We start from the raw sequence: 26652 nt of genomic DNA on the forward strand, positions 1-26652 counted from the left end.
GTGAATCTATGTGTTTATAATGATACCAACAAAAAGATACTGGTGAATCAACTTGGAATACTGAATGAAGAACAAAGTAAGCATTCATCTGAGATTTTCTATATGAATTGTAACAATGTATAAGGAAATGGTAAATGTTAGGTTGAGAACATAATCATTTTGTAGCACATAGTGAACAAATGAATCCAGCCATTGATCACCAATGAAACCACCATGGCAGGATTGTAACTGAGACAGTGAAGGAGATCCAACCTAGCCAATTCCATCTTGCTTCTAACCTCCAGGCTGTCCTTGTTCATTCTGGGCAGCTGAACTGACTTTAGGAGGAACTTAGTTTTCCAGGGCAGGCCTTCGTCTTGCCTGGGGACCAGACTGCCTTTGTAGGACTAACAAATTAGCCACAAGATTAGATATTATGGTTTAGGAGTCATGCAGCTGGAGGCTAAAGGATTCTGACCCTCCCTAAACTACTCCTGAGATAGAACTTGAGATATTTTACAGACCCTGCACTTGACAGATCAGTGGCACCACCCAAATGGATAAACTGGCTCATCTGATCTTGTAGCCCCCACAAAGGAACTGTCTTGGTACAAGAAAACAGCTTCAACTCCCTATGATTTCATCTAGGTCCTGACCAATCAGCACTCCCAGCTCACTAGCTTTTCCCCACCCACCGAGTTGTCTTTAAAAACTCTGATTCCCACACCTTGGGAGGCCAAGGCAGGCAGATCACCTAAGGCCAGGAGTTTGAGACTTGCCTGGCCAACATGGTGAGACCCAGTCTCTACAACAAATGCAAAAGTTAGCCAGGCATGGTAGTGCATGCCTGTAGTCCCAGCTACTTAGGAGGCTGAGGCAGTAGAATCACTTGAACCTGGGAGGCCAGAGTTGCAGTGAGCTGAGATTGTGCCAATGCACTCCAGCCTAGGTGACAGAGTGAGACTCTGTCTCAAGCAACAACAGCAACAACTATTGTGGGGTCTGGCCAGCAGCCCACAATGCAACAGGGCTCTCTGTTTGTTCCCAGGCAGATCAGCAGGTCAAGAAATAATAGACATACACAAAATAGTAAAAGCTGGGTCCAGGGGATCACTGCCTTCTGGTCCCATGATCACACCAATGCACTGGATATGCCAGCATTTATTATTAAGTTTAGTGAGGGCGGGGGTAGCTTAGTGAGGGATTAATGTTGTTTGTTTGTTTGTTTTTTTTTTTGGGGGGGGGGACAGAGTCTCGCTCTGTCACCCAGGCTGGAGTGCAGTGGCCAGATCTCAGCTCACTGCAAGCTCCGCCTCCTGGGTTCACACCATTCTCCTGCCTCAGCCTCCCGGGTAGCTGGGACTACAGGCGCCCGCCACCTCGCCCGGCTAGTTTTTTGTATTTTTTTTTTTAGTAGAGACGGGGTTTCACCGTGTTAGCCAGGATGGTCTCGATCTCCTGACCTCGTGATCCGCCCGTCTCGGCCTCCCAAAGTGCTGGGATTACAGGCTTGAGCCACCGCGCCCGGCCCAATGTTGTTTGACTATGAGGTAAAATGGTCACGTGGGGATGAAGTAATTCCTTAACATGACATCTGTATGCAGAAGTACAGTATACAAAGATAAGAATTTACAGTATAGTATGTGCATCAGTAATTTCTAACAGAGCCTTAAAAGAGAAACATGGTCTTTCCATAACCTATGACTAGCAAAACAGTAGTAACAGTTGCAGCAAGATATTCATCAGCAGTAACAGTTGCAGCAAAAGCTGGTTACAAACAATCCACAGAAACAGGACGTGAAGCTAGACAACTGGTTAGAACAGAAATTCTCAGAAGGGAGTATGCCTTAACCCTAAAGAGGCCTAGAAGAGCCATGGCAAGATGAGGGTGTTTATAGCCTTATCTTATCCATATGAACAGGTGCCTTCATGCATCCATTTATAGGCTCTCCACAAGGGTCGCATTTCATTCCCAGAGCTATGAACATCTGCTTTTCTGGGATAGGAATCTTGGTGATGTGAAACCTCCCTGACTGCACGTCTGTTCATAGGCTCTCTGCAGGGGGAAGCACATCACACACTGTTGGCTCATTCTGGCAGTCCAACCTGGCATTGTCTTTACACAATCCTGCATGCAACTTTGTATTTACAATAATCAGGAGCATTTCATCTTTTATTCCATAGCAATAGTTTCAGGGGGTCTCCCTACAAACAACAGCAACAACAAAAAAACACCTCTGATCCCCGATCCCAGAATCCTCAGGGAGACTGATTTGAGTAATAACAAGACTTGGGTCTCCTGCACTGCCAGCTATGCATGAATTACAGGATTCATTCTTTCTCTATTGCAGTTCTCCTGTCTCGATAAATCAGCTCTGTCTAGGCAGCAGGCAAGGTGAACTCGTTGGGCTGTTACACCAATAGCTGCTAATTATTTTTTTAATCAATTAAACATGTATCTCTGTTGAAAGTATAAAATTCTTTTTTGAATTAGTTTTGAAAGGAAAAAAATGCCTAAGCCTAAACCTCAATTAAGCCTTTACACCTAAATAGCAACAACAGGATATCAATAGGACAAGGATGCAATCAAGGGAGGCATTAATGCACTTTTCCGTCTGTGAATAACGATAGAATTTCCTGCTTATTAATTGAGCTGTTATAATAAAAACATAACATCATTTTTATAATGGTCACAAAGTGATCAACAAAACTTAAGTGATTAAGGGTAACACTCCCTATGATATGGAAACATATCTGCCAAAATGTTCCTTTACTAAATGCTCCTTTATAACAGTGAAATACATCTTAAGTATATATATTTTTGATTTCTAAATTATACCCCAATAAAGCTGGAAAAGAAAAACTAAAACATTATTTGATTACTTAAATTTATTATTGTATTTTTATACATTAAATACACATTTCATAATTTTATTAAAACATATAATGCCTATTTTGTGTTAAATAATCTGTATTATATAATATGCATTATTTGTTTAAATACATTAAATGTTAAATAAATGGTTTATCTGATTATACATTTTTTTGCCAAAACACTTGGGAAACATAAAAAGAACACTAAGGAGAATAATTAGTTATAATTCACAAACCAGAATTTCACATAAATAAAAGCACATTTTATGGGTTTTTTATTAGAATGTTGAAGGGATAACAGATGTAAAGGCCAAGATAAACAATAAGATGGACAAATTGACGCTGCTATTAAATATTGCAATTTATAATGATAATTGAATTAGTTAACCTGATAGCATTTTTAAAAAACTTGTGAGCACAATACTTGCATTATGATAGTTATTCTTTACTTAGCATTGTGAAATAACCTTTTGCTTCTTGATGCCTTAACACTTAACAAAGCCTTAGGATAAAAAACAAAAATGGGATATGTAGAAAACTTTTCTAATCTCAAAAAGATGATTAAATATCAATTAGATTGTGCTCTAGGTTTTGTAAGAAAATGGATGTCATAGCTATTTTTATTACTCATGAAATATTAAGTATGCATAAAATATTAATTGCAATTAATGGAAGTAAGTATTTCACAGAAGACAATATTTGAGGTCCTCTGTGGGCTAAAAGATGAACTTAACTGCTCTCAAAGGAGATCGACTACAGATAAGAGTTAGGAGGCTAAAGGCGGCTTCCCGAAATCTCTCATGGTCTATAATACAGTAGAGGTGTGGCCTGGACTTTGCTTTGTTCCCAGATCAAATCTTTTGAGGTCAAAACAAAGAAACTTGAAATGATTTAGATATAAGTATGACCAGAGGGAAGCCAGATACCAGAATCTAACTCATAATATCCAATGTGTCACATATTTATCTGTTTTCTCTTTAAATGTTTTTTTCTTTTTTAACTTCTGGCTCAACATTATTGAAGAGGAATAAATTTTTTTAACTTCTAGTTCAACATTATTGAAAAGGAATATAATGTATTTCCACATCTTCCAAAAGTTTCTGGCATTCCATTTTTATTTCCTGAAGTATTTCCCTTAAACCATTATAAAATAGAGAAAAACACAAAATAAAATTTGGTAAGTGTGAACTTTAGTAGTGTCCAGAAGAGAAGCAATAATTTTACATTCTATCCATCATAGCAGAAATTTGACAATCTAAAATATGGAGGTGACAACTATTAGGATTTTAGCAGACCACGTCTATAGAACACCAGCAGTGCTTGAATAGCTGGAAATTAACTGACTAGTTTCGAATGAATGTGAGAGGGTTTCCTATACAATTCTGGATATCTTTATGAATGAATGGTTGCTTAAGGATGAATGGTCTTATGTGGGACAAAATTTACTAGGAAATAAAACTTTTTTCCATAAAGCTCTGAAAGGAAGATGTTCAAATGGAAGATGCACTAAGTTATAATCCAAGTGAGAGAGCTGCTGAGATCTAAGGCAAGTAGTTACTTTTCCAATTTATGCTTCAGAGCAAAATGAAAAATAGATAAATACCACATGTTCCCTTAAGCTCAAAATTAAAAATGTCTGTATGTATAATATATACACACATTTCTTGTGAGTCATAGAAGACATCAAACATTAAAGATTTTGATGGAATTATAAGACAAACCAATAAATAAGTGAACATGTTCCCTATTTGTTAAGTAAAATAATTACATTATTTACTCTATCTTATAGTAAATATAAATCATATAGAGGATGTTCTAGTATCTTGACAATTAGATCAAAATGTTAATATTAAAAATAAAATGAATAAATAAAATAACATTATTAAAATAAAAATATATGTTTTATTTGCTAAAAATCTTTAATTTGTTTCTCATATCATAAAAAGAATAATGGGTTATTAACAATCTTGTAATTTTCACTTTTATCTTTTGATGGAATTAAGAGCACCCATTTTGTATTTAGGTGGTAATATCCTTTAATGTATATATCATGGAAAAAAAGAAAAATGTATGTTTCTTGTGATTGTTTCAACAAAAATATAATGATATTTTGCATTAATGGGACTCAAAGCAGGAATTATACATTTTATTAGCTGTTTCTCAGTGATGCAGCTTATTGTATGAAAATATCCTAACTTCTGCTAGATTTAAAGTAAGAGAACCAGTAAATAGGCTGGACATAGAAAAAAAATTAAAACATAATGCAAAAAAGATAGTCAAAATAAAACTGTCATAGACTGTAGAAGATTTTTAGAATTGTATTAATGACGATTATATGGATCATGATGCATTATATCTCTTATCTATTTTTCCTTAATTGTCATTCTACCAAAATATCTTTAAAAGAACAAAAAGGAGAGTAGAGGAGGGAGAGAGAGAAAGGAAGCGACATGAACCACACAATGGTCACAGAATTTGTCCTCCTGGGCCTTTCTGATGATCCTGACCTTCAGATTGTGATTTTTCTCTTTTTATTTATCACGTATATGTTAAGTGTTACTGGAAACCTGACTATCATCACCCTGACCTTTGTGGACTCCCATCTGCAGACACCTATGTATTTCTTCCTCCGGAACTTCTCTTTCTTAGAAATCTCATTTACAACTGTATGCATCCCCAGATTTCTGGGGGCAATTATCACCAGGAATAAGACTATTTCCTATAACAACTGTGCAGCCCAACTCTTTTTCTTTATATTCATGGGGGTGACGGAATTTTACATATTAACTGCCATGTCCTATGACCGCTATGTTGCCATCTGCAAGCCCCTTCATTACACAACCATCATGAACAGGAATCTCTGCACCCTACTTGTGTTGTGTGCCTGGCTAAGTGGGTTTCTGACCATTTTCCCACCCCTTATGCTTCTCCTCCAGCTGGATTACTGTGCTTCCAACGTCATTGATCACTTTGCATGTGACTATTTTCCCCTCTTACAACTATCTTGTTCAGACACATGGCTCCTAGAAGTAATTGGTTTTTACTTTGCTTTGGTTACTTTGCTGTTCACTTTGGCATTAGTGATTTTATCTTACATGTACATTATCAGGACCATTTTAAGAATCCCATCTGCCAGTCAAAGAAAAAAGGCTTTCTCCACTTGTTCCTCTCACATGATTGTCATTTCCATTTCTTATGGAAGCTGTATATTCATGTATGCTAATCCATCTGCAAAAGAAAAGGCATCATTGACAAAAGGAGTAGCTGTTCTCAATACATCCATTGCCCCCATGCTGAACCCTTTCATTTACACTTTGAGAAACCAGCAAGTAAAACAAGCCTTCAAAAGTGTGGTCCATGAAGTTGTGTATTATGCAAAAAAAATGAATTTTTGGTCAAAGAGCCCTATAAAAAGCCAAGAAAAATTTTGAAATTTCTCAATATCTCTGTAAGTATCCTTGCTCTCCTAGTTTCTTTATATGCTGCATTATAGTTAATTGCATAATTTCCCTGTCCATTTCTTCCACTTCTATACAAGTTTCTCCACTGCATTGTTTAATGACTTACTGGAAAAAAAAGTAAAATTTATTTTCCTTACAAAATTGTCTGGAAATTATATATATTTATTTAAAACTCAGCTTGTGTATGATTTTATAGTAAAATAATTTTACTATAGTAATTTTAATTCTGTATGTCACTTCCTTAAAGGCACATATGTCCTCATGTCGTACTTCAAATGTAGTTTCAAACTTTAATTTCTTCTGTATTTTCAACATAAATATTGATAATGTCATAACACTTTCAGACTCTACTTGTTCTCTATCATGTTCACTAAATTCAGTGCCTGGAGGTACTATGCTCTGTTGCATTGTACTTTAAATGTAGAGATTTATTTGATGAAATTTAGTGCATGCCACTTTTGTTTTCTTTGTAAATTAAGTTCCTTATTTAAAATACAAGAATAAATTTTAAAAGCACCATAATTTTTTATTTATACAAATATCAATTCAATTATTAATTATTAGGCTTGAGGTATAAGTCACTGATAAATTGTTGGACTATAGGAGAATTCCATCTTCAAATGTTCATTTTACTTCCATGTTCTCCCAAATGATGTTGGTAAAAAACTTTAGGTCTAGCATACTTCATTTACAAATTTGTATACTGCTGTAACTTACAAAGTAAAATGTAAAAAAAAAAGATTTCAAATAATTGTAAAAAAATTAAAACTTTAATTGTATAGATTTTAACATATTTCAAATAATTTTGAGTCTTTTATGTCTCGACTATTTGCTGGTAAGATCTGGAAACCAAAGTCTTCCAAGACGAGCAATTAACATGGAGACATCTCTGAGGAACTTAATCTTTAGGAATCTGTGATACTTTAAAAGTTAACCTATGCCTATATTTGAAATAATTTTAAATACCTTTCACATGTGCCTTTTGTTGTTTGTTCACTTATTTATTTATAAATGTATCTACTAAAGAAACCATTCAGTGATTAAAAAGATTTGTTCTTGCTCTCACACAGATCTAGTAAGAGAGAAAAACATAAACAAATGAATGATCACAATGCAATTTCATATGTTGTACCTCTATGAAGAATATATTGTATAGATATGTACATATGTTGAGATCTAAATGATAATAGTCTTACAACATTAATAATATTAATAATTTGAAAAGACATATGGATAAGGAAGTTAGAATAATTGTTATTTTTATTTATTCTATCAGGATAGCCATGATGAAGATAACAGGTAAAGAAAAAAGTACAATATCAGAAAGCCTCAGATAAATAGACATACCACTCAGATCTAACAGTTAGTACTTAACAATGTCAGACACATTACTAAGTGCATAAACTTAATTATTTCTTTGCACTGTCATGACATATATAGTCATATTTTTTTTCAGTTGTTAAATGACTTGATCAATGTTATCACATAAATGATATGAATAGATTTTATTCTTTTAAACTCTCCTGGCTTATTCAAACAAAATCTGTAATTCTGATCAACTTCATTACATTAAAATATTTTTATAAGTATAATATTTGGTCTGTGCAACTCCAGCAAAAAGAAAAAGTTGTGTTCATATATGTGTATTTTGGTTCCATCAAAATGTTAGATTTTAATTTTGTGGCTTTATATCTATAATTGCCCAACAAACTATAAGCAATGAGAAACATGTTTCTCTTTGGTTAAACGAGTTGCAGACCATTTGTTGAATTTTTGAGTTATGATGCTTGACCTTCAATTTGCCATCAGTAAGAACTTAAATTAGATCATGCTAGCTTTTTGAAGCTAATCCTTCAGTTTTGATATTATTTTCTAATTGTGATATCAATTACAAAATACATGGAAACTTTTTTTTTTACTAAGAAATGTTATTCAAATGCAACATGAGTATGTGAAGAGCCTATGAGATGAAAGTCTTAGATTTTGTTGCAAGTCCATGGCTTTGTTTGGCTGTCAGGAAGGTGGAACTGCCTCCGTAACAGGTAGAGACAGTACTCCTTGCAAGCAGTCATCAGTCAAGTTGTCTATGAAATTTTTGGATAAAACAAATATTAACAGTAAGGAGAATAGTGATAATTGAATTCATGTTGAAACAATGTGTCTTCATTCCCATTTATTTGGATTTAGACCAAGGTAATTTGCTACTCAACACAAGGAATTGAGAGTAGACGGATTCACTGTGAAAATGATGCTTTCACTCTCATCATGTGGGTGTTTTACGTTAACATGCTGAGTTACTGCTGTAATAAGAACTTTGGCTACCAGGAAAAAACTCTGTCTCCTTGAGAAAGTTATTTTCTGTGCCTCATTTTCCACATAAACTTATGAACGTTTCATGGCCTCATTTTCCACATAAACTTATGAACATTTCATGGCCTCATTTTCCACATAAACTTATGAACGTTTCATGGCCTAATACATATAGGAAGCTCCCCCTTATATGTAATGCAGGGTGGTTTTTCTGTTGTTACTGGTTTTGTTTTGGTTTTGGGTTTCGGTTTTTTTTTTTTTTTTTTTTTTTTTTTTCAGGCAGGGTCTGGCTCTGTCCCCCAGGATGGAGGGCAGTGTCGCGATCTCGGCTCACTGCAACCCTCGCCTCCTGGGCTCAAGGGATCCTCCCACATCAGCCTCCTGAGTAGCTGGGAATACAGGTCCGCCCGAACCACCGCAACTGGCTAATTTTTGTATTTTTTGGTAGAGATAGGGTTTCGCTATGTTGCCAGTCTGGTTTTGAACTCCCAGGCTCAAGGGATCCACCTGCCTTACTGTGCTGCTGGATTTGGTTTGCCAGTATTTTGTTGATGATTTTTGCCTTTATATACATCAAGGATATTGGCCAGAAGTTTTCTTTTTTAGTTATGTCTCTGCCAGGTTTTGGTATCAGGATGATGCTAGCCTCATAGAATGAGTTAGGGTGAAGTCCTCCCTCCTCAATTTTTTAGAATACTTTCAGTAGGAATGGTACCAGCTCTTCCTTGTACAACTGGGAGAATTCACCTGTAAATCTCTCTGGTCCCGGGCTTTTTTCGTTGGTAGGCTATTTGTTACTTACTCAATTTCAGAACTTATTATTGCTCAGTTCAAAGATTCAATTTTTTCCTGATCCAGTCTTGGGATGATATATGTGTCCAGGAATTCATCCATTTCTTCCAGATTTTATCATTTATGTCCATAGAGGTATTTATAATATTTTCTGAGGGTTTGTATTTCTGTGGGGTGAGTGGTAATATCCTCCTTGTCATTTCTGACTATGTTTTTTGAATCCTCTTTCTTTTCTTCTTTATTAGTCTAACTAGTGGTCTATCTATTTTATTAATTTTCTCATAAAAACATATATTGGATTGTTAATCTTTTGAGTGGTTTTTCATGTCTCAATTTCCTTCAGTTCTGGTCTGATTTTGGTTATTTCTTGTCCTCTGCTACCTTTGGAATTTGTTTACTGTTGGTTCTCTACTTCTGTCGGTTGTGATGTTAGGTTGTTAATTTGAAATCTTCTAATTTTTGACTTGGACATTTAGTGCTATAAATTTTCCCATTAACACTGTTGTAGCTATGACCCAGAGGTTCTGGTATGTTGTATCTTTGTTCTCATTAGTTTCACAGAACTTCTTGATTTCTGCCTTAACTTCATTCTTTATCCAAATGTCATTCAGAAGCAGGTTATTGAATTTCTGTGTAATTGTATGAATTAAGTGAATTTCTTAGTCCTGATTTCTAATTTGATTGCACTGTAGTCTGAGAGATTGTTATGATTTCAGTATTTTGCATTTGCTGAAGAGTGTTTTATGTCCGTAGTTGATTTTACAAGTGACTGATTTAGAGTATTTGCCATGTGGCAGTGAGAAGAATGTATGTTCTGTTGTTTTGGGGTAGAGAGTACTATAGATATATATCAGGTCCATTTGATCCAGTGCTGAGTTCAGGTTCTGAATATCTTTGTTAATTTTTTATATTTATGATCTATCTAATATTGTCAGTGGCATGTTAAAGTCTCCAACTGTTATTGCATGGGAGTCTAAATCTCTTTGAAGATCTCTAAAAACTTGTTTTATGAATCTGAGTGCTTCTGTGTTGAGAGCACCAGTGTTAATCCTTCTGCCCCTTGCTTTAGTTTCAGTGTTCATATCACAGAGTGGTTCATGTCATAAAAGAAGTCAAAAGAATTCTTGAATAATCAGAACCCTTGTGCCAGATTGTCTAGTGTAAATATGTTTTCTAGCACTGCTTCTTCTGTATCTTCTTCCTCATCTTCTGGCTCTGGTTTGGGAGCACTTATCTCCATTGGGTTATCTGCTGTTTTCTCCTTTAGTGGTGTCTATTAGCTCTTGAAGTTCTCCAAGATGCATATCTTGAACTCCTTCACTCGCCTCCTTTTTTTTTTTTTTTTTTTGCCATATCCACAATCTCTTCCATGATTTTCTTGATTGTTTCTGTCTTAAATCCTGTGAAGTCACGGACAACAATGATGGCATCTTAAATAGTGTAAACTTTTCAGACGTTAATGATGTTCTCTCAGAGATCTGTTCTATAATATTGACGATCCTTTCCATAGAGTACCATGAATAATGAGCCTTAAAGGTCCTTATGACCCCTAATCTAAAGGCTGAATTGGAGACTTGTGTTTGGGGTCAAGTAGATTACTTTGGTGCCTTCTGCATTGAACTTATGCAGTTTGGAGGGCCAAGGGTATTGCCCAATATCAAAAGAACTAAAAAATGCAGTCTCTTACTGGCGAGGTACCTCCTGACTTCAGAGATGAAGCACTGCGAAACCAATCTAGAAAAAGGATTCTTGTTCACTCTTTCCGGTTGTACAACCAAGACTGGCAGGTGGCGTTTATTTTTTCTTTCAAGGATCAGGGATCGGAGGCTTTATAAATAAGAGCAGTTCTGATTACAAATCCAACTGGATTTGCACAAGAATTAGAGTTAGCCTTCCCTTCTTTCCTTAAAACCTGGTGCTCATTTCTCTTCCTGACTAATAAGTGCCCTTAGTGAAAATTTTTTTCTAGAATAGTGCACTTTTGTCCGCATTAAAAAAACTGTAAGGGCAAATGTCCTTTCTCCTCCATGATTTTCTTAATAGTGCTTGGGAATTTGTCTATGGCCTCCTGGTCAGCAGAAACTGCTTCTTTGGTTAATTTCCTTATTTCATTTTTTACAATGGTCCTTACATTGGATTCATTTATTTTGAAATAGTGGGCCACCACAGCTGCAGACTTCAATCTCTGGTACATATTAAGCAACTCAAGTTTTTCTTGTAATGTCATATTTTTCCACTTTTTGGGGGCACTTTCACCATCAGTAGTGACACTTCACATGGGTCTCACATTTCTAGGCTACATGGTTTACCTGCAAGTTTTTTTAAATTGTTGCAAATCTCCAAAAGTTTTCCCAATATAGTTATTGAAAAAAAGTTCATATAGAAGTAGACCTGTGCAATTAAAACACATGTTGTTCAAGGATCAACCATACTGTAAAATTATGTATAATTTGTTTTCGCTTTATATTTAAAATTTTCCTCACAATATCTCCATGAAATATTATTTTGATTTAAAAAATGAAAAAAGCTAAAATTCAGAGATATTAAATAATTTGTTCAAAGTCACAATATTGTATGTAGCTAAATTACATTTATAATCCAAAACCCATAGGTTGCTCCATTAGTCCTACAAATTATAAATTAATGTTGTTATGGTTTTCATAAGAACATTTTAATGTCCTACTTTTCAGGAGAACTTCTGATTTTTAAGTTAAAAATTATCTTCAACTACAGATGGCTAGTTAACAAATAGAGACACTTGGAATATAAATAGAACATATCTGAAAACCTACAGATTTTGAGAGTAATTTGGATCATTACTATTTTCAATTTCTGTCAGAAAAAAAATTAAAAGTCATTTTCCCCCGCTGAGGACTCCAAGGAAACAATTCTGTACTAAGTATAGGAATATCATAAGACAATTCCAAAGTACTAATCTGTAAGGTGAAATCTGAGAAAAGTTTAAACTGATTTTTATGAAGCTTTTTGCATTTAACCAGATTATATTATTACACTCTGTATGTTAGCGTGTACCCATTGTTTAACTTCCACTTATAAGTGAGAACATATGGTGTTTGACTTTCTGCTTCTGAGTTATGTTACTTAGGATAATGGCCTCCAGTTCTATCCATGTTGCTGCAAAAGACATTATTTTATTCTTTTTATGGCTGAGTAGTATTCCATGGTATATAATTTATGCATATATATACCATATTTTCTTTATCCGTCATCTGTTGATGGACACTTAGATTGATTGCATGACTCTGCTGTGGTAAATAGTGTTGTGATAAACAAACGAATGCAAATATCGTTTTTATTTAGTGGTTTATTTTCCTTTGCATACTCAGAAGTGGGATTGCTGGATGAAATGGTAGCTATATTTTTAGTTCATTAATAAGTCTCCAAATTGTCTTCCATAGGGGTTGCACTAATTTACATCCCTACCAATAGTTAAGAAGCATTCCCTTTTCTCCCTATGCTTGCCAGTATCTGTTTTGTTTTCTTTTCTTTTCTTTTAATACTAGTCAAAGAAATGCAACTTTTAGCAAATATTGCTCTGACACTGGTAGTGGGACTTGGGAAGGGTTTCCCTAAATTCAAAGGACCGGCCGGGCATGGTGGCTCATGCCTGTAATCCCAGCACTTTGGGAGGCCAAGGCGGGTGGATCACGAGGTCAGGAGATCGAGACCATCCTGGCTAACACGGTGAAACCCCGTTTCTACTAAAAATACAAGAAATTAGCCGGGAGTGGTGGCAGGTGCCTGTAGTCTCAGTTACTCAGGAGGCTGAGGCAGGAGAATGGCATGAACCCGGGAGGCAGAGTTTGCAGTGAGCCAAGATCGTGCCACTGCACTCCAGACTGGGCAACAGAGTGAGATTCCATCTCAAAAAAAAAAAAAATTCAAAGGACCAATACAGGCATAAAACTCCCCATAGGTCCTTAATATTGTCCGTTTCAGAAGACAATTAAGTCAAACTGGAAATCCAAAGCTGTGTTTTCTACTATCTCAGTGAAATAGAAAAGTCTCTTTTCTGGGTTGCCAAAATTCAAGAGATACACTTATATAAGTATGCTAATTCTCCTGAAGATAGGTCCAGATTTTCTGGAAGAAATGTATGGATTAGTACAGTTGCAGAATAATCAAATTCTAAATCAAAGTTTCACACATTCATTATCACATGTGGTTTATATATTTGCCTCCTTTACACTAATAATTATGTTTTTATACTTTCTTATCAATATTTATAAAACGACTAATACCAATGATTCATCTGTATTTTCTACTGATGCCTCACCTTGGCACACCTTGCTTACATAATGAATTCCCATGAGCCAACAAGAAAGACACATAAAATAAATCTAACTCCATTTGTGTAGCATACATAGAGAGGGATATTCCTTATTTTCTATTGTTCAAATCAGCATTTTCAGGAAAATGTAACATTGTCTGAAGCCTAAGGGAAGTATTAATTAAATTTTATGAATATATAATTATAAGGTTTTAAAATATTATTTTAAATGTTTTCATAAATTCAAAGAAGAATGTTTTAACAAGTGTTTGTGTATTACATGGAAAGGAGAAAATGGAAGACTACTTTACTAACCAATCCAGGTATAACTATGTTTATAAATGGATCTTGGGTAAGAGAGAGGAAAAGCAGGAATTCATTGTAACATAATAAAATGTTCCAACAATTTTACAATATCAGGAATTAAGAGTATTGTGGGTCAAATATTATATTCTAGGGGAGAACTGTAAGGTCTAAAAGCCATGAAAAATAACTACATTTGTTTTACAAGTCCAAAAGAAACCAAATAAATTGATAAATCGATTTTCCAGCTCTGAAATTACATGGTTATTTAAGAAAGCTAGATGGTAGAATTTGAGATAAAATTACTGAGAAAAACCAAGGAGTAAGTAAGTTTGTTACTTTTAAATTTCATACATATTATTCCACTTTATTTACATATTTTAAAAGATTATTTGCACATATGATTGTGGACTTACAGCCCTTAGAGTAGTAAAAGTTTTATGGTTGTTTATTACTGAGAAGACTATAAATGTAGTCCCAAAGCAGAAACACAGCAGTAACTCTTGGTTTGTTCATTTTTCTAAATAAGTTTGGATGTTATGCTGTGATAGAAATAGGATTTTAAAAAGGCATTTGCTATTTGAAATACTTATTTCCCATTAAGTCTTATTTTGACCATCTACTTGTTTCTTTGCTATAACAATATTGTTTTAAAAAGAAAAAACTACAAAACAAAAAAAAACCAAATTGTATATGATATGAATTAAAATGTTTTTAGGCAATTATTTGTTTTTTCAACAGATTTTTTCCTTTATTATTCTTCTCATCTTTTTGCTAAAAAAGAAAAAAAAAGTGGATCAGGGAAGGCGCTAGCATCAACCAAGCCCATAAGTAATACCAGGAGGCAATGCCAGCAAAACTGTCTATCCCAGGAATAGACATGCATTATTTTTTCTAAAGTGAGATGGTTTACTGTGGTGACGAGTTGTTTAACCTCATGAAAGTCTCCTAACCTATATGAGACTGAGTTTCTCAAAATATGACACTTCAAGATAGAACTAAATAACATCAGTAAATTTTTAAACTCTATATTTCGATTGTTCTACATTCCAGATTGATTTAAGTAACTGGAAGGTTAGTTTTGAAGAAATATTAGAAGAAGTGGCTTCTGTTTAAATGTTAGCATCATAATTTTTTATTCATGGCCTGTAATAATGTATTTTCAGTGAAGAAAGACTGATATTTCACTTCTTATATTATTTGTTACTGGAATGAAAGGCAGATTGGAAACCACAGAGGGTTGCTAATGGGGAACCCTTAAAATTTTATAGATTATTCATTAATTATGTATATTTTTTAAATGTTATGCCTGTCTTCAACAGTTTTAATTTTTTTTAACATTCTGTAGGGGAAACATACATTTTCTCTTCTAAAGGAGAAAATAAAGATCTGCAATGAAAAACTACACAGCACCCACAGAATTCATTCTTCTAGGGCTATCAGATGACCCGGAGTTTCAGATTGTGATTTTTCTCTTTTTAATTATCATGTATATATTAAGTGTCACTGGAAACTTGACCATCATCACTCTCACCTTAGTGGACTCCCATCTACAGACCCCCATGTACTTCTTCCTCAGGAACTTTTCTGTATTAGAAATAACTTTTACAACTGTCTGTATCCCTAGATTTCTGGCCACCATTATCACCAGAGACAAAACGATTTCATACAATAGTTGTACAGCTCAGTTATTTTTCTTCATCTTTATGGGTATAACTGAATTTTACCTTCTAACAGCCATGTCCTATGATCGTTATGTAGCCATCTGTAAACCCCTGCATTATATGACCATCATGAACAAGAGAGTTTGCATATTGCTTGTTTTTTGTGCTTGGTTGGCAGGGTTCTTAAATATCTTCCCACCAGTTATTCTTTTTCTCCAGTTAGATTACTGTGGCTCCAATGTCATTGATCACTTTGCTTGTGACTATTTCCCCCTATTGCAATTATCCTGCTCAGACACATGGCTCCTAGAAGCGATTGGTTTTTACTCTGCAATAGTAATTCTGCTTTTCACTTTGGCATTAATCATTCTATCCTACATGTTTATCATTAGGACAATTTTGAAACTTCCTTCTGCTAGTCAGCGAAAAAAGGCATTTTCTACATGTTCCTCCCACATGATTGTCATTTCCATTTCCTATGGAAGCTGCATATTCATGTATGCTAATCCCTCTGCAAAAGAAAGAGCGTCGTTGACCAAAGGAGTAGCTATTCTCAATACCTCCATTGCTCCTATGATGAATCCGTTTATATACACCCTGAGGAACCAGCAAGTGAAGCAAGCCTTTAAGGGCACCATCCAAAAGGTTATGTTTTTCTCTGGTAAATGAAAGTATTAATAAGGCTTTAAAAAATCAAGTTACAGTAAATGCTTTCTATTATACATATCCTCTCAACACCCTCTTTCCTTCATTATAGTTAAACATGCATTTTTTATTTCCACCACGTTGTATTCAATAAATTTGATAAAGCTGAATATTGCTTCATAGTTTTCTGAAAATTAAAGCATTTTATTCACGTGTATTTGGATGAAGTAGAAAATCTGGGTGAACGATTATGATTTTGAATAGGGGTGGTTAGCTTTGGAAGAGACTTAAGGCATTTAGTTTGATGATGTAAGTGTCAGGATAGATGTGGACCTGGGAACTATTCATTCTTACCAGGTACTAGATATGAATGTTCTTAGGAAATGTGATTCTACTTGGCATTTCTGTCAAATCAAATTCTCACAATAACCAAGAGTTTGAAAGTAAAATATAAGTAACCATGTAAATATTTGAAAATATTAGAAACCCATTTTTATACAGCATTTTTATGATATTAATAAGTATGATAATAATGGGGAGAAGTAATAAGAGGAGGAGAGCAGAAGATGAAATAAAGATTTATAGCAATTATATTGCAGGACTATTTTAATTATTTTCTATGTATTGGCTCATTTAATCCTGCCAACAACTTTATGAGGTACCTACAATTATTATTATCTCTTGTTCAGAGGTATTTTTAGGTAGATTAAATAACTCTAAAAGTGAATAACAAAAACCAGAGAACAGAAACTATAAAATAATATCAGGAAAATGATGGATTATGGTAAACTGGTGAGAGTTCAACTTTCTATAGAACTGAGTTTTACTCTGAGGGTCCAGAAATAACTTTAGAGTTTCTGGAAATAGAGAAGCAAAATGAAATCTGCTGCAATAATGTTCTACATCTCCACTTTGCACTACACAAGTCATAAGCAATAGCATTTTACAAAACCCCATAGAGAGTATTATACACTGACTTTCATTTCTAATAATTAACAGTTCATGTTAAATTGTTAAAGGACTTTCTAATGTACAATTAATTCATTCAGGTTATACTTATGTATCTTATGACACATATTGTGGATATAGTGATGAAAAAAGATGACTCTTACCCTAAGTTTTCTAAAATTCTAGTGAGAAAAAAAACACATAATTAAAATTTAAACAAATGCAACAATTTGGATCTAAACTGCCTATAGGTCAAGTAATGTTACCATGATCGAAGATAGAATATCAGTTTTCCTGACTTTTCTCTTAGCAGAATTATTTCCAATTTCACAATAATTAATAAATATGGGTTCATTTTAGCTCTAAAATCACAAGCATATAAAAAATCCTTTGCTGTCACCTTAGTTTTCACTCATTATCTTCCTTGATTACTTTGTGTGCTGTAACGAATGGCATTTTTTCCTAATTTTAAAAAGTTACTGGGAATAAGATGATGATGGTCTCCAAGCAGTGACAAAACTCCCCCTAGTAGCTCTCTGTGGCTCTGATTGGTATCATTAATCATCAAATGATCTTCCACACAGTTTGACCTGTGTACCCTGCCACATCTGTTATGCTCCAAGTCTATTTGAAAGAAGTTATGTATATACAACCATGTCATAGATTTCTAGAAGATGCCAAACTGTTTCAAGCACTTTTAGGTTGCATCCAGAAAACACTGAGTTTTACTTCTCATTTTTAAATCCATGCACAAGGAACCAGAAAATCCATAATAATTAATAAATATTGAATAGTCTAAGATAATATCTGGTAAATAATTGATTTGGTAAATAATATCTGGTAAATAATTGATGCTTAAAGTGATTATGCATGCACTATTTTTTCTAACTCAGTATCTGTATGTGAATTGTTTCCTATAAAGAGAATAAGAATTTCCCAAATGTAAATTCTTCCCAATTCTTATATGATTATGAAAATTCATTCATATATTATTCTAAAAATATTTTTTAAAGCAACTAAGTTGCAAGTATGTGCTAGCCATTTGGGTTAATAGAATAATACTATCTTCACCTTCTGGGATTTCAGATGACAGTTAAATAGGTAGATACTGACATATAGAATAACTTTTTTCATAAAAACATATACCACATGCTGTATCAATGTAAAAGACAGGGTTTCTCACAACACCTGCATTATCCAAGAAGTACTTCCAGTAAATACAAGAAATTCAATTATATGAATATTCTGGGCAAAAAGAATCATGATTGCAAATAACATGGAGTTGTAAAAGTGAAGGAAGTAGTGTACGGTGAATTATGATGAAACAGAAAGCAACAAATAGCAATTGATTTCTTTTTATGCTTTTCATGAAAGAGCTAATTTTATTAGTTCAATTTATTATGCAAAGCAACATAAGGCTATAAAACAAATATTTATGTCATGTGAATATTATATTCTAAACTCTATTAAATTTTTTATCTATCCCTCTAAGATTTTAACAGCCAATTTGTTTTTCTCCTCCTTCTAAAGAATGAAGCATAAAGAGTCATAGGAAATAAGTAATCACATACAGCCAATACATATCAGAACAGTGATTCAAATCAGGGCTATGCCCCAACAAATAAGCCCTGTACCAACTCCTGGGGGAGGGGAGAAATCTTGCAAAATAAAAATATCCAAGGGAATCTTAGAATTTCAGAATAAGTACTATGATGTCATTTATTCCTTCACAAAAGTATTAAGTGAGCACATCAAAAATGTCAAGCTCGGCTTATAGGGATTTCTTTCCAAATTATCATACTCTGAAAAATTAAACATTCAGGAGACAATTACTCTTTTGGAATTAAACTTACATTCTTGGACAACAAAGAAAACACTTTAGCTAAAGACATTCAGAGTCCTCCAACTCTTCTATTACTTATTTCGTATGTAATATATACTTGCATGATAACTGTGGTGCGCTTTCTGTGTATCCTTTTTTCTTTAGGGTTTCATGGGCAAGACTCTGTTACTTTTTGATTGAACACTGAATTATCCACAACACCAACATCAACCACGGCTACAGAATATGTGGTTGATAATTTATTATCTCACGCTTAGATATTACTTAGTCATTCTCCATCCAATTGATTTAGGTCACAGTAAACCTTTGTATCCTCAAATAATTAAAAGGCATTCATTATGTCCTACATCTCTTTCTGATGTTAGGTCTCTTGTGCTAAATTTCCCAAGCTCAAGTTGACTTTTTTTTGCCCCATTTATATAATTGGACTTTTATTGCTATATTTTATGATCACATATGATCACATAAGCATCCTGGAATGGAGAAGTGGGCTTATCAATATGATAACAATTTTTACAATGTACTAGAACTTTATTTTTCTTGGCTATCTCTACTAGTAACCCGTAAACATTTTTTAAGCAAAGGAAACATTTTGTTCATTATTGCCTACTAAAGAGTTTATTGTAGTGTAGCAATTCAATAAAATATTTGTTAATCAACAAATGGATGGAAGTCTCAAAATGCCTAGTTTCTATTTACATTATCAATATATTTTGCCTTTAAATTATCGTTGCTCTGCTCTGACATCTTTTTTGAACAAGTTTTTATATCAGGGCTTTCTAGGACTCCTTGCTTTTTGTAACTATGGACACAAACCTCTATATCCCATCAACAATGCTGGCCACCTCTTAAACTCCTTATTTACCCAACTGAACCTCTCTGATTTTAGGTCTATGTCTCAGGATCTCCACTGTGGACATATGTGGGGCAAAATGTGTCTGTGACTCATTAAGCTACTAAATAGATTTCTATGATCAGATTTCCATGGCTATCACACTTCTGAAGCTTTCTTGACTTCAAATATTTTCATATACACAATAGTGAAATAGCACAGTAACACTCAACCATATTATTAAATTAGGAAAGTTCTGTATCACTCCTTGATAACAGTGGCTTCTATGAGGTGAAGTTATTCAAGTATGAGTAGCAGCTTTTGTACTCCCTCATTCACTGTATTATAGTCTCAGAAATCACAGTTCATTTGTATGACCTCGAGCAAATTAGGGAAAACTCTCAATGACTCAGTTTCCTTATACGAAAATTAGGAGAAATAATAGTAATTTTCTCAGAGTAGTTGTGAATATTTATTAAAACAACACTTTAAAAAGTGCTTACAAACATGTCTGATACCTTCCAAGCACTTAATAAAGTGTGACTATTACTATTATTATAATGCCAATTTTAATTTAATAACATGCAACCATCCACATACAATTTACTCAAGGATAATTCAGCTTTATGCAGCACAAGAGTGTCAATAGAACAACTGCCTTGTATAGTATATTATATGGAATTCCCTTAATCACAACTAAAGCATCCCAGTTGTCTCATCTGTAAATTGAGGATTACAGTAAATTTTAGTTAATTTATTTTTATAAATTATTTAAATTTCTCTTCTGGGTATTACTACTCTAAAAATGTTGTGTATTTGCTCATTTTGCATCTTTCAAATACCTTCAAATAAGCCTATCTATGTGCACAGACTGTAAGCACCACATTTTCTGTGGCAATGTGATTTGGTTCTGCTAATCAGATACATTCATAAAAGAACTTTTAACTCAGTCATCTATATTGCTGATGCAGATCATAGTAAGTGCAGGTGACTCTGAAGCTTGTGGCAATAGTGGTAAATTCCTGAGGAGCCATTCTCATGGAGACTCATGACTTATGCATGAGGCTGTGCTTCTAAGTGCATTAAAGAACTTAAAGAGAGAAAATGTAACTTTAATGTTTCAATTATCTCATATTTTAATGTTTTAATTATCTCATTATTTTAATATTTCAATTATCTCATAACTGCAGAGATGACATAGCCAATAATAAATCCTAAGTTTCCTTAATTATAAAGTTGATTTAATTCACAATGTCTACACCTATGTAAATGTTAGTGTGTTGACTGTGAAAGAGATGAGATTGAGTATTGGAATGAAAGACTAGTGTCAGAAGATTTCGAGTACCTGAATTTGAAAGTACTACCAGCCTCCTTACCAACACAAGAATCTATATTTCTCTGTCTCATGAAGGTGGCCATGCATTGTTTAGAAACCCTATTATTTGGCCATCTTTCCAGCAATTCATCTGCTTGCAAGATATCCAAATTACAGGGTTTCTAAACCAAATAGGAACAGCTCTGGTCTGCAGCTCCCAGCAAGATCAATGCAGAAGGCAGGTGATTTCTGAATTTCCAACTGAGGCACCCAGTTCATCTCACTGTAACTGGTCAGACAGTGGGAGCAGCTCACAGAGGGAGAGCCAAAGCAGTGGGAGATGTTGCCTCACCTGGGAAGTGCAAGGGGTTGGGAAATTCTCTCCTCTACTCAAGGGAAGCCATGAGGGACTACACCATGAGGAATGGTGCACTCCAGCCCAGATACTGCACTTTTCTCATGGTCTTCAAAACCCGCAGACGAGAAGATTCCCTCCCATGCCTACCTCACCGGAGTCCTGGGTTTCAAGCATAAAACTGGGTGGCTGTTTGGGCAGACGCTGAGCTAGCTGCAGGAATTTTTTTTTCCCCATAACCCAGTGGCACCTGGAACACCAGCGAGACAGAACCAGAAAGGGGCCTGAAGCCAGGGACCCAAGTGGTCTGGCTCAGCCGGTCCCACACCTATAGAGTCCATAAAGCTAAGATACACTGGCTTGAAATTCTCACTGCCAGTACAGCAGTCTGAGGTTGACCTGGGATGCTCAAGCTTGATGGGGGAGGGGGTCTGCCATTGCTGAGGCATGAGTAGGCGGTTTTACCCTCACAGTGTAAACAAAGCCACCAGAAAGTTTGAAATGGGTGGAGCCCACTGTAGCTCAACAAGTCCCCTGTGCCCAGACTGCCTCTCTACATTCCTTCTCTCTGGGCAGGGCATTTCTGAAAAAAAGGCAGCAGGCCCAGTTAGGGGCTTATAGATAAACCCTTGATCACCCTGGGGCAGAGCACCTGGGGGAAAGGGTGGCTGTGGGGGCAGCTTCAGCAGACTTAAATGTCCTTGCCTGATGGCTCTAAAGAGAGCAGCAGATCCCCCAGCATGATGCTCAAGCTCTGCTAAGGGTCAGACTACTTCCTCAAGTGGATCCCTGACCCCCATGTAGCCTGACTGGGAGACACCTCCCAGCAGGGGCCGACAGACACCTCATACAGGAGAGCTCTGGCGGGTGCCCCTCTGGGATAAAGCTTCCAGAGGAAGGAACAGGCAGCAATCTTTGCTGTTCACCAGCCTCCGCTAGTGATACCCAAGCAAACAGGGTCTGGAGTGGACTCCCAGCAAATTCCAGCAGACCTGCAGCAGAGGGGCCTGACTGTTAGAAGGGAAACTAACAAATGGAAAGGAACAGCATTAACATCAACAAAAAGGACATCCACTCAGAGACCCCCAAAGGTAACCAACATGAAAGATCAAAAGTAGATAAATCCACAAAGATAGGAAGAAACCAGCACAAAAAGGCTGAAAATTCCAAAAACCAGAACACCTCTTCTCCTCCAAACGATCACAACTGCTCACAAGCAAGGGAAGAAAACTGGATGGAGAATGAGTTTGATGAATTGACAGAGTAGGCTTCAGAGTAGGTGGGTAATAACAAGCTCCTCCGAGCTAATGGAGCATGTTCTACCCCAACACAAGGACGCTCAGAACCTTGAAAAAAGGTAAGATGAATGGCTAACTAGAATAACCTGTTTGGAGAAGAACATAAATAACCTGATGGAGCTGAAAAATACAGCACGAGAACTTCATGAAGTATACACAAGTATCAATAGCCAAATAAATCAAGCAGAAGAAAGGATATCAGAGATTGAAGATCAACTTAACGAAATAAAGTGAGAAGACAAGATTAGAGAAAAAAGAATGAAAAGGAAGAAACAAAGCCTCCAAGAAATATGGGACTATGTGAAAAGACCAAATCTACGTTTGATTGGTGTACCTGAAAGTGGCAGGGAGAACAGAACCAAGTTGGAAAACACTCTTCAGGATATTATCCAGGAAAACTTCCCCAACCTAGCAAGACAGGCCAACATCCAAATTTGGGAAATACAGAGACCACTACAAAGACACTCCTCAAGAAGAGCAACCCCAAGACACATAATCATCAGACTCATCAAGGATGAAATGAAGGAAAAAATGTTAACGGCAGCCGGACAGAAAGTTTGGGTTACCCACAAAGGGAAGCCCATCAGACTATCAGTGGATCTCTCTGCAGAAGCCCTACAAGCCAGAAGAGAGTGGGGGCCAATATTCAACATTCTAAACAAAAGAGTTTTCAACCCAGAATTTCATATCCAACTAAACTAGGTTTCATAAGCAAAGGAGAAATAAAATCCTTTACAAAGAAGCAAACACTGAGAGTTTTGTCACCACCAGACCTGCCTTACAAGAGCTCAATGAAGGAAGCACTAAACATGGAAAGAAACAACTGGTATCAGCCACTGCAAAAACATACCAAATTATAAAGACCATTGATACTACGAAGAAACTGCATCAACTAATGGGCAAACTAACCAGCTAGCATCATAACGACGGGATCAAATTTACACATAACAATATTAACCTTAAATGTAAATGGGCTAAATGCCCCAATTAAAAGACACAGACTGGCAAATTGGATAGAGTCAAGACCCATCAGTGTGCTGTATTCAGGAGACCCATCTCACATGCAAAGACACACATTGGGTCAAAATAAAGCGATGGAGGAATATTTACGAAGAAAACGGAAAGCAAAAAAAAAGCAGGGGTTACAATCTTAGTCTCTGATAAAAAAGGCTTTAAACCAACAAAGATAAAAAAAGACAAAGAAGGGCATTACATAATGGTAAAGGGATCAATGCAACAGGAAGAGCTAACTATCCTAAATGTATACAGGAGCACCCATTTTCATAAAGCAAGTTCTTAGAGACCTACAGAAAGACTTAGACTCCCAAACAATAATAGGAGACTTTAACACCCCACTGTCAATATTAGATAGATCAATGAGACAAAATTAACAAGGGTATTCAGGACTTGAACTCAGCTCTGGGCCAAGTAGACCTAACAGACATCTACAGAACTCTCCACTCCAAATCAATAGAATATAAATTCTTCTCAGTACCACATTGCACTTATTCTAAAATTGACCACATAATTGGAAATAAAACACTCCTTAGCAAATGCAAAAGCATGGAAATTATAACAAACAGTCCGCCAGATCACTGTGCAATCAAATTAGAACTCAGGATTAAGAAACTCACTCCAAACCACACAACTACATGGAAACTGTACAACCTGATCCTAAATGACTACTGGATAAATAATGAAATTAAGACAGCAATATAGATGTTCTTTGAAACCAATGAGAACAAAGACAAAATATACCAGAATCCATGGGACACATTTAAAGCAGTGTTTAGAGGGAAATTTATAGAAGTGAATGCCCACAAGAAAAATCAGGGAAGATCTAAAATCAACACCCTAACATCAACATTAAAAGAACTAGAGAAGCAAGAGCAAACAAATTCAAAAGCTAGCATAAGACAAGAAATAACTAAGATCAGAGCAGAACAGAAGGAGAGAGAGAGTGACACGAAAAAACCTTCAAAAAATCAATGAATCCAGGAGGTGTTTTTTTGAAAAGATCAACAAAATTGATATACTGCTAGCCAGGCTAATAAAGAAGAAAAGAATCAAATAGATGCAATAAAAAATGATAAAGGAGATATATCACCACTCTTCCCAAAGAAATATAAACTACCATCAGAGAATACTATAAACACCCCTACACAAATAAACTTGAAAATCTAGAAGAAATGGATCAATTCCTGGACACATACACCCTCCCGAGACTAAACCAGGAAGAAGTTGAATCCCTGAATAGACCAATAACAGGCTCTGAAATTGAGGCAATAATTAACAGACTAACAACCAAAAAAAGTCCAGGACCATACAGATTTACAGCCCAATTCTACCAGAGGTACAAAGAGGAACTGGTACCATTCCTTCTGAAATTATTCCAAGCAATAGAAATAGAAGGAATCCTCCCTAACTCATTTTATGAGGCCCGCATCATCCTGATACCAAAACCTGGCAGACATACAACAAAAAAAGAAAATTTCAGGTCAATATCGCTGATGAACATCAATGCGAAAATCCTCAACAAAATACTGGCAAACCAAATCCAGCAGCACATCAAAAAGCTTATCCACCATGATCAAATCAGCTTCATCCCTGGGATGCAAGGCTAGTTGAACATATGCAATTCAATAAACTTAATTCATCACCTACACAGAACCAATGACAAAAACCACATGATTATCTCAATAGATGCAGAAAGGCCCTCGACAAAATTCTACAGCCCTTCATGCTAAAAACTCTCAATGAACTAGATATTGATGGGCTGTATCTCAAAATAATAAGAGCTGTTTATGACAAACCCACTGCCAATATCACACTGAATGGGCAAAAACTGGAAGCATCATCTTTGAAAACTGGCACAAGTTTCTCTCTCACCATTGCTATTCAACATGGTATTGAAAGTTCTGGATAGGGTAATCAGGCAAGAGAAAAAAATAAAGTGTATTCAGATAGGAAAAGAGGAAGTCAAATTGTCTCTATTTGCAGATGACATGATTGTATATTTAGAAAACTCCACTGTCTCACCCAAAATCTCCTTAAACTGATTAGCAACTTCAGCAAAGTCTGAGGATACAAAATCAATGTGTAAAAATCACAAGCATTTCTATACACCAATAACAGACAAAGAGAGAGTCAAATTGGGAGTGAATTCCCATTCACAATTATTAAAAAGAATAAAATGCGTAGGAATACAACATACAAGGGATGTGAAGGAGTTCTTCAAGGAGAACTACAAATCATTTCTCAAGGAAATAAGAGAGAACACAAACCAATTGGAAAATATTCCATCCATGCTCATGGATAAGAAGAATCAACATCGTGAAAATGGCCATACTGCCCAAAGTAATTTATAGATTCAATGCTATCCCCATCAAGCTACCACTGAATTTCTTCACAGAGTTGGAAAAAACTACTTTAAATTTCATATGGAACCAAAAAAGAGCCCACATAGCCAAGACAATCCTAAGCAAAAAGAACAAAGCTGGAGGCATCATGCTACCTGACTTCAAACTATACTACAAGGCTACAGTAACCAAAACAGCATGATACTGGTACCAAAACAGATATATAGACCAATGGAACAGAATAGGGGCCTCAGAAATAATGCCACACATCTACAGTCATCTGATCTTTGACAAACCTGACAAAAACAAGCAAAGGGAAAAGGATTCGCAATTTAATAGTGTTGGGAAAGCTGGCTAGCAATATGCAGAACACTGAAACTGGT

General features: G+C 35.5%; 2 protein-coding genes across 2 annotated transcripts; both read left to right on the top strand.

Annotated features, from left to right (window-relative positions):
- The first annotated feature begins 4660 nt into the window (after positions 1 to 4660).
- LOC101013840 (olfactory receptor 6C3) lies at positions 4661 to 6409 on the top strand. The gene has a single exon (XM_003906525.3). The coding sequence runs from the start codon at positions 5304 to 5306 to the stop codon at positions 6282 to 6284; it is 981 nt and encodes a 326-aa protein (XP_003906574.1). The 5' UTR covers positions 4661 to 5303; the 3' UTR covers positions 6285 to 6409.
- An 8761-nt stretch (positions 6410 to 15170) lies between these two features.
- LOC101014205 (olfactory receptor 6C3-like) lies at positions 15171 to 18424 on the top strand. The gene has a single exon (XM_021922479.1). The coding sequence runs from the start codon at positions 15405 to 15407 to the stop codon at positions 16341 to 16343; it is 939 nt and encodes a 312-aa protein (XP_021778171.1). The 5' UTR covers positions 15171 to 15404; the 3' UTR covers positions 16344 to 18424.
- Positions 18425 to 26652: the final 8228 nt, after the last annotated feature.

This window comes from Papio anubis, chromosome 9, assembly GCF_008728515.1.
Source record: "Papio anubis isolate 15944 chromosome 9, Panubis1.0, whole genome shotgun sequence".
Lineage (NCBI taxonomy): Eukaryota > Metazoa > Chordata > Mammalia > Primates > Cercopithecidae > Papio > Papio anubis.

Excerpts from the sequence above, each read along its gene's own strand:
- LOC101013840 (XM_003906525.3), top strand. The coding sequence starts at position 5,304 with ATGAACCACACAATGGTCACAGAATTTGTCCTCCTGGGCCTTTCTGAT.
- LOC101014205 (XM_021922479.1), top strand. The coding sequence starts at position 15,405 with ATGAAAAACTACACAGCACCCACAGAATTCATTCTTCTAGGGCTATCA.